General features: G+C 46.9%; 1 protein-coding gene across 1 annotated transcript; it reads right to left on the bottom strand.

Annotated features, from left to right (window-relative positions):
* Positions 1-7,272: 7,272 nt before the first annotated feature.
* On the bottom strand, positions 7,273-8,532 carry LOC123135177 (peptidyl-prolyl cis-trans isomerase-like). Its single transcript, XM_044554267.1, has one exon. It carries the CDS (start codon positions 8,433-8,435, stop codon positions 7,776-7,778), a length of 660 nt encoding a protein of 219 aa, XP_044410202.1. The 5' UTR covers positions 8,436-8,532; the 3' UTR covers positions 7,273-7,775.
* Positions 8,533-8,868: the final 336 nt, after the last annotated feature.

The following is an 8,868-nucleotide window of genomic DNA, read 5'->3' as shown; positions in this document are numbered from 1 at the left end:
AGACCATTCCTGAAGCATTCTCGATGCTGAAGTCAGCAGAGGTTGAAATCAAGAAAGAACATCAAGTGTTGATGGTCAATAAGACGACTAAGTTCAAGAAGGGCAAGGGTAAGAAGAACTTCAAGAAGGACGACAAAGATGTTGCCGCGCCCGGTAAGCCAGTTGCCGGGAAGAAGTCAAAGAATGGACCCAAGCCTGAGACTGAGTGCTTTTATTGCAAGGGGAAGGGTCACTGGAAGCGGAACTGCCCCAAATACTTAGCGGATAAGAAGGTCGGCAACACCAAAGGTATATTTGATATACATGTAATTGATGTGTACCTTACCAGTACTCGTAGTAACTCCTGGGTATTTGATACCGGTGCCGTTGCTCATATTTGTAACTCACAGCAGGAGCTGCGGAATAAGCGGAGACTGGCGAAGGACGAGGTGACGATGCGTGTCGGGAATGGTTCCAGAGTCGATGTGATCGCCGTCGGCACGCTACCTCTACATTTACCTACGGGATTAGTTTTGAACCTTAATAATTGTTATTTGGTGCCAAGTTTGAGCATGAACATTGTATCTGGATCTCATTTGATACGAGATGGCTACTCATTTAAATCCGAGAATAATGGTTGTTCTATTTATATGAGAGATATGTTTTATGGTCATGCCCCAATGGTCAATGGTTTATTCTTAATGAATCTCGAACGTAATATTACACATATTCATAGCGTGAATACCAAAAGATGTAAAGTTGATAACGATAGTCCCACATACTTGTGGCACTGCCGCCTTGGTCACATTGGTGTCAAGCGCATGAAGAAGCTCCATGCTGATGGACTTTTAGAGTCTCTCAATTATGAATCATTTGACACATGCGAACCATGCCTCATGGGCAAAATGACCAAAACTCCGTTCTCCGGAACAATGGAGCGAGCAACCAACTTGTTGGAAATCATACATACCGATGTGTGCGGTCCAATGAGTGTTGAGGCTCGCGGAGGATATCATTATGTTCTCACTCTCACTGATGACTTGAGTAGATATGGGTATGTCTACTTGATGAAACACAAGTCTGAGACCTTTGAAAAGTTCAAGGAATTTCAGAATGAAGTAGAGAATCAACGTGACCGAAAGATAAAATTCTTACGATCGGATCGTGGAGGAGAATATTTAAGTCACGAATTTGGTACACACTTAAGAAAATGTGGAATCGTTTCACAACTCACGCCGCCTGGAACACCTCAGCAAAACGGTGTGTCCGAACGTCGTAATCGCACTCTATTGGATATGGTGCGATCTATGATGTCTCTTACCGATTTACGCTATCATTTTGGGGTTACGCTCTAGAGACAGCTACATTCACTTTAAATAGGGCACCGTCTAAATTCGTTGAGACGACACCGTATGAATTATGGTTTGGGAAGAAACCTAAGTTGTTGTTTCTAAAAGTTTGAGGATGCGATGCTTATGTCAAGAAACTTCAACCTGAAAAGCTCGAACCCAAGTCAGAAAAATGCGTCTTCATAGGATACCCTAAAGAAACCATTGGGTATACCTTCTACTTAAGATCCGAGGGCAAGATCTTTGTTGCCAAGAACGGATCCTTTCTGGAAAAGGAGTTTCTCTCGAAAGAACTAAGTGGGAGGAAAGTAGAACTCGATGAAGTACTACCTCTCGAACGGGAAAGTAGTGCAGCTCAGGAAAATGTTCCTGTGATGCCTACACCAACTGAAGAGGAAAATAATGATGATGATCAAGGTACTTCGGATCAAGTTGCTACTGAACTTCGTAGGTCCACAAGGACACGTTCCGCACCAGAGTGGTACGGCAACCCTGTCCTGGAAATCATGTTGTTAGACAACGGTGAACCTTCGAACTATGAAGAAGCGATGGCGGGCCCAGATTCCAACAAATGGCTAGAAGCCATGAAATCCGAGATAGAATCCATGTATGAAAACAAAGTATGGACTTTGACTGACTTGCCCGATGATTGGCGAGCGATAGAAAACAAATGGATCTTTAAGAAGAAGACGGACGCGGATGGTAATGTTACCGTCTATAAAGCTCGACTTGTCGCTAAGGGTTATCGGCAAGTTCAAGGGATTGACTATGATGAGACTTTCTCTCCCGTAGCGAAGCTTATGTCCGTCCGAATCATGTTAGCAATTGCCGCATACTATGATTATGAGATATGGCAGATGGACGTCAAAACGGCATTCCTTAACGGGCATCTTAAGGAAGAACTGTATATGATGCAGCCGGAGGGTTTTGTCGATCCTAAGAATGCTAACAAAGTATGCAAGCTCCAGCGATCCATTTATGGGCTGGTGCAAGCATCTCGGAGTTGGAACATTCGCTTTGATGAAATGATCAAAGTGTTTGGGTTTTCGCAGACTTATGGAGAAGCCTGCGTTTACAAGAAAGTGAGTGGGAGCTCTGTAGCATTTCTCATATTAAATGTAGATGACATACTATTGATGGGAAATGATATAGAATTCTTGGACAACATTAAGGCCTACTTGAATAAGTGTTTTTCAATGAATGACCTTGGAGAAGCTGCTTATATATTAGGCATCAAGATCTACAGAGATAGATCGAGACGCCTCATAGGTCTTTCACAAAGCACATACCTTGATAAGATTTTGAAGAAGTTCAAAATGGATCAGTCCAAGAAGGGGTTCTTGCCTGTATTGCAAGGTGTGAGATTGAGCTCAGCTCAATGCCCGACCACGGCAAAAGATAAAGAAGAGATGAGCGTCATCCCCTATGCCTCAGCCATAGGATCTATTATGTATGCCATGCTGTGTACCAGACCTGATGTAAACCTTGCCGTAAGTTTGGTAGGAAGGTACCAAAGTAATCCCGGCAAGGAACACTGGACAGCGGTCAAGAATATCCTAAAGTACCTAAAAAGGACGAAGGACATGTTTCTCGTTTATGGAGGTGACGAAGAGCTCGTCGTAAAGGGTTACATCGACGCTAGCTTCGACACAGATCTGGATGACTCTAAGTCACAAACCGGATACGTGTATATGTTGAATAGTGGAGCAGTAAGCTGGTGCAGCTGCAAGCAGAGCGTCGTGGCAGGATCTACATGTGAAGCGGAGTACATGGCAGCCTCGGAGGCAGCGCATGAAGCAATTTGGGTGAAGGAGTTCATCACCGACCTAGGAGTCATACCCAATGCGTCGGGGCCGATCAAACTCTTCTGTGACAACACTGGAGCTATTGCCCTTGCCAAGGAGCCCAGGTTTCACAAGAAGACCAGGCACATCAAGCGTCGTTTCAACTCCATACGTGAAAATGTTCAAGATGGAGACATAGATATTTGCAAAGTACATACGGATCTGAATGTCGCAGATCCGTTGACTAAACCTCTCTCGCGAGCAAAACATGATCAACACCAGAACTCTATGGGTGTTCGATTCATCACAATGTAACTAGATTATTGACTCTAGTGCAAGTGGGAGACTGTTGGAAATATGCCCTAGAGGCAATAATAAAAGCATTATTATTATATTTTCTTGTTCATGATAATTGTCTTTTATTCATGCTATAACTGTATTATCCGGAAATCGTAATACACGTGTGAATACATAGACCATAACATATCCCTAGTGAGCCTCTAGTTGACTAGCTCGTTGGTCAACAGATAGTCATGGTTTCCTGACTATGGACATTAGATGTCATTGACAACGGGATCACATCATTAGGAGAATAATGTGATGGACAAGACCCAATCCTAAGCATAGCACAAGATCGTGTAGTTCGTTTTGCTAGAGCTTTTCCAATGTCAAGTATCTCTTCCTTAGACCATGAGATTGTGTAACTCCCGGATACCGTAGGAGTGCTTTGGGTGTACCAAACGTCACAACGTAACTGGGTGACTATAAAGGTGCACTACAGGTATCTCCGAAAGTGTCTGTTGGGTTGACACGGATCGAGACTGGGATTTGTCACTCCGTATGACGGAGAGGTATCTCTGGGCCCACTCGGTAATGCATCATCATAATGAGCTCAAAGTGACCAAGTGTTTGGTCACGGGATCATGCATTACGGTACGAGTAAAGTGACTTGCCGGTAACGGGACTGAACGAGGTATTGGGATACCGACGATCGAGTCTCGGGCAAGTAACGTACCGATTGACAAAGGGAATTGTATACGGGGTTGTTCGAATCCTCGACATCGTGGTTCATCCGATGAGATCATCGAGGAGCATGTGGGAACCAACGCGGGTATCCAGATCCCGCTGTTGGTTATTGCCCGAGAGCCGTCTCGATCATGTCTACGTGTCTCCCGAACCTGTAGGGTCTACACACTTAGGGTTCGGTGACGCTAGGGTTGTATGAATATGAGTATGCAGTATACCGAATGTTGTTCGGAGTCCCGGATGAGATCCCGGACGTCACGAGGAGTTTCGGAATGGTCCGGAGGTAAAGAATTATATATAGGAAGTGGTATTTCGGCCATCGGGAAAGTTTCGGGGTCACCCGGTGTTGTACCGGGACCACCGGAAGGGTCCCGGGGGTCCACCGGGTGGGCCACCCATCCCGGAGGGCCCCATGGGCTGAAGTGGGAGGGGAACCAGCCCATGGTGGGCTGGTGCGCCCCCCTAGGCCCACCCCCTGCGCCTAGGGTTGAAACCCTAGGGTGGGGGGCGCACCACATGCCTTGGGGGGCACTCCTCCCCCCTTGGCCGCCGCCCCCTTGGGAGATTGAATCTCCCAGGGCCGGCGCCACCCCTGGGGGCCTATATAAAGGGAGGGGGGAGAGGGGCAGCCGCACCCCTGAAGTTCTGGCGCCCCCTCCCCCTGCTACACCTCTTCCTCCTCCGTCACGTGCTTGGTGAAGCCCTGCCGGAGTGCTGCTGTTCCACCACCACCACGCCGTTGTGCTGCTGCTGGAGCCATCATCATCAACCTCTCCTTCCCCCTTGCTGGATCAAGACGGAGGAGACGTTACGCTGACCGTACGTGTGTTGAACGCGGAGGTGCCGTCCGTTCGGCGTTAGGATCTCCGGTGATAGGATCACGACGAGAACGACTACTTCAACCCCGTTCTTTTGAACGCTTCCGCGCGATCTACAAGTGGTATGTAGATGCAATCACTCTCCCATGACTCGTTGCTAGATGAACTCATAGATGGATCTTGGTGAAACCGTAGGAAAATTTTAATTTTCTGCAATGTTCCCCAACACAAAGCTCCGAACTAGAGCAAATAGGAATTACATCTCAAAAAAACGCAATGACCTCGCCATCCGAGTTCCTAGCTACGACCGCGATACTAGCTGACCCGAGAGTAATGATAAAGTTGACGTCCACATTTATATTAATACAGTCAGCTGAAGGAGGCAGCCGCACAACATTTGTAACCGTGGGAAGGAGGTCAACATGGCACTCAGATAATACAGATTTGCTACGAGAATGACACTCAATAGCTTTGCAGAAATTTAACTGAACTGAGGACGGTCTCCCTTCCCTCTCCAAAAAATCACGTCATTTCTCAAAAGTCATGCTCCAAAAAATAAACAGGAACTGTGAGCGCATCGCACAGCTTATGATGTCAAGAACAATTAACAACCACAACAGGCTGGAGTTGGCAAAAAAATTCATCTCCGTGGAGATCCCATATATACCTCATCATCAAACGCAACGCGTGAGTTTTTGTGGAACACACTAGGAGCATAAAACGTATTTTTCTCCTCAACACCGCAAATTGACACGCATATCTGAGAAGGCTTGGTGGTGGTAAAACAAAATAGCAATCGAAATAAAAATTAAAAAAGAATTATGAAACTTTGTGGCTTTGAAGATAACCATGACCGTCGAACACAGATCCAGCAGCCTAAAGAGTTCACCTAAAACCCTCCTAAACCAACGATCCATGGAGATCTCATCGGACGGACAAAGGGAAGACACAACACGACCCATGCCAACTTATTTTAGATCAACACAGGGTGACATGGAAGGACGATGAATGGCTAGGGGAGGGCGCAGGCCTAGAGCTGGCTGCAGTCGGCGATGACGACGGGCTTGGAGCATGTGCCACTGCGGGAGCCCACCTTCTCGATGTTCCTGACGACGTCCATGCAAAGTGTCATCATGAAATCACATTTGTGAAAATCATGGCAAAAAAAAATCAATACTCCGAAAATGCTACTTTCGAAAGCATTTTGGAGCACTGTTTTTTTGTCATGACTTTCACAAATGCGATTTCATGATAAAATTTTACAAGCTCTTAGAAAATTTGTGAAAATTTGCCACTAATTTTTTTCGGAGTTTTTGAAAAAAAAATTATATGTTTTTTGAGTTACTGTTTATCCCAAGCTCATTTGAGCTCGGGTATAGAAAGGGAGTTTCATCTCGCCAGCTTCATCATATAACATTTCATATTTTTCTTCTCGTACGTATATTGATCAGCATGGCCCGTGAATTAATTGATTGAAAATTATTAAAATATTCTTACAACGGTTTATCATACGAAGGGTGGAACGCTACTCACTAGAAAACCATTGGAACGACTATTGAAACTAAACTTGGTGATCTCATGTGCCATAAAGCTCGCTTGCCTTTTGATCTTGATCAACTCGAAGGTTTGGAAAAGCTTTGTCAACCCCAGCGTTTCTTTTTTTTTTTAGATCTATGCACGGCTGAATGCAGATCTGTCCACGCAATCATTTGCAAGGAAAGGAGTATACAAAGGCGTCTCCAAAATAATAGGTCGGTGAAGAGTGTCACCGATGTAGAGGCCTTCTAGGTAAGCACAAAGCTCCGAACTGGAGCAAATAGGAATTACATCTCAAAAAAATGCAATGACCTCGCCATCGGAGTTCCTAGCTACCACCGCGATACTAGCTGACCCGAGAGTAATGATAAAGTTGACGTCCACATTTATATTAAGTTGAAAACTGGTGTGTGACCGAACTGCTAAACGCCCACACACCGGCCCCTCCGTATGGTAAAACAGATGTGTGAACGGCCTCTCTCACACACCACACACGCGCCTTGTCCTACATGACACAAAAAATCGGCCAGATTGTGCCAAGATTCGTGCATATAGTACTGGATGGTGATTGATGCATGTGGTCGAGATGGTTAACGCCCACAGGTGTGGGCGTTAACATTTCCGTATATTAATACAATCAGATGAAGGAGGCAGCCGCACAACATTTGTAACCATGGGAGGGAGGTCAACATGGCACTCAGATAATACAGATTTGCTACGTGAATGACACTCAATAGCTTTGCAGAAATTTAACTGAACTGAGAATGGTCTTCCTTCCTCTTCAAAAAATCACATCGTTTCTCAAAAGTCATGCTCCAAAAAATAAACAGGAATTGTGAGCGCATCGCACAGCTTATGATGTCAAGAACAATTAACAACCACAACGGGCTGGAATTGGCAAAAAAAATCATCTCCGTGGAGATCCCATATATATCTCATCGTCAAACGCAACGCGTGAGTTTTTGTGCAAGGCACTAGGAACAGAAAACATATTTTTCGCCCAACACCACAAATTGACACATACACCTGAGAAGGCTTGGTGGTGGTAAAACAAAATAGCAACCGAAATAAAAAAGAATTATGAAACTCTGTGGCTTTGAAGATAACCATGGCCGTCGAACACAGATCCAGCAGCCTAAAGAGTTCTCCTAAAACCCTCCTAAACCAACGACGGAGATCTCATCGGACGGACAAAGGGAAGACACGACACAGCTCACGCCAACTAATTTTAGATCAACGACGTGACATGGGAGGACGATGACTGGCTAGGGGAGGGCGCAGGCCTAGAGCTGGCCGGAGTCGGCGATGACGACGGGCTTGGAGCACGTGCCGCTGCGGGAGCCCACCTTCTCGATGTTTCGGACGACGGCCATGCCCACGATGACCTCGCCGAAGACGACGTGCTTGCCGTCGAGCCACGGGCAGGGCACGGTGGAGATGAAGAAGTGGGAGCTGTTGGTGTTGGGCCCGGCGTTGGCCATAGAGATCATCCCGGGCATGTGTTTGTAGACAAACTTCTCGTCGGGGAAGTCGCCCCCATAGATGGACTCGCCGCCGAGGCCGTTGCCCCTGGTGATGCCGCCGCCCTGGCACATGAAGCCGGGGATCACGCGGTGGAACGCGCTGCCCTTGTAGTGCAGCGGCTTGCCGCTCCTGCCGACGCCCTTCTCACCGGTGCAGAGCGCGCGGAAGTTCTCCGCCATCTTGGGCACGTCCTTGGCGAACAGCCTCATCACGATGCGGCCTGCGGGAGCGCCGCCGATGGTCACGTCGAAGAACACCGTCGGGAGGAGGAGGAGGTTGTGGGCGTCGACGAGGGTGCGCCACGCACGGCAGACATGCCGGGACTTGGCGATGGCGTGGCAGGGGAGGCGGCGGAGGATGTCGAGTAACACGTCGTAGGGGAAGCACACACCATTGCCGTCGCCATGGGTCCCTTCCATGTGGCCGGCTGGCAGGCGTGTAGATCGATCAGCAAGTAGAAGGCGCAGATCTTGGGATCGATAGAGGGAAACGTAGGAGTCCGTCTCCGTCCGTAGTTTGGCCTACGTTGATATGTGCCTAATATCGATCTATCCGGTACGTGTGCGTTTATGAGTTCGTTCGGGATCCATGTCCAACACGCAACGCACGCTTTTGTCTTTCCATGTGGTGTTTGATTTTGCTTTGGTTTCAGCGTATGTTTTTCTTTCTAAAAATATAATACATATGCAAACGTTTATACATATGCACATACACTCATCTTTATAAACGTACATATGCATATCCTACCCTTATAAGCATCTCCAAGAGACTAGCTGGCACATCATTTTAGATTGACGAAGTCGCAACGAAAACAACTCTCCTCCCAGTGAACTCACATCGCCAAAAATGCGA

The sequence above is a fragment of the Triticum aestivum genome, chromosome 6B (genome assembly GCF_018294505.1).
Source record: "Triticum aestivum cultivar Chinese Spring chromosome 6B, IWGSC CS RefSeq v2.1, whole genome shotgun sequence".
Lineage (NCBI taxonomy): Eukaryota > Viridiplantae > Streptophyta > Magnoliopsida > Poales > Poaceae > Triticum > Triticum aestivum.
The sequence above is the reverse complement of the archived record's forward strand: the minus strand, read 5'-3'. Positions and strand labels throughout refer to the sequence as shown.

Bases quoted from the DNA above. Each gene is read 5' to 3' on its own strand.
- LOC123135177 (XM_044554267.1), bottom strand. From the start codon at position 8,435: ATGGAAGGGACCCATGGCGACGGCAATGGTGTGTGCTTCCCCTACGAC.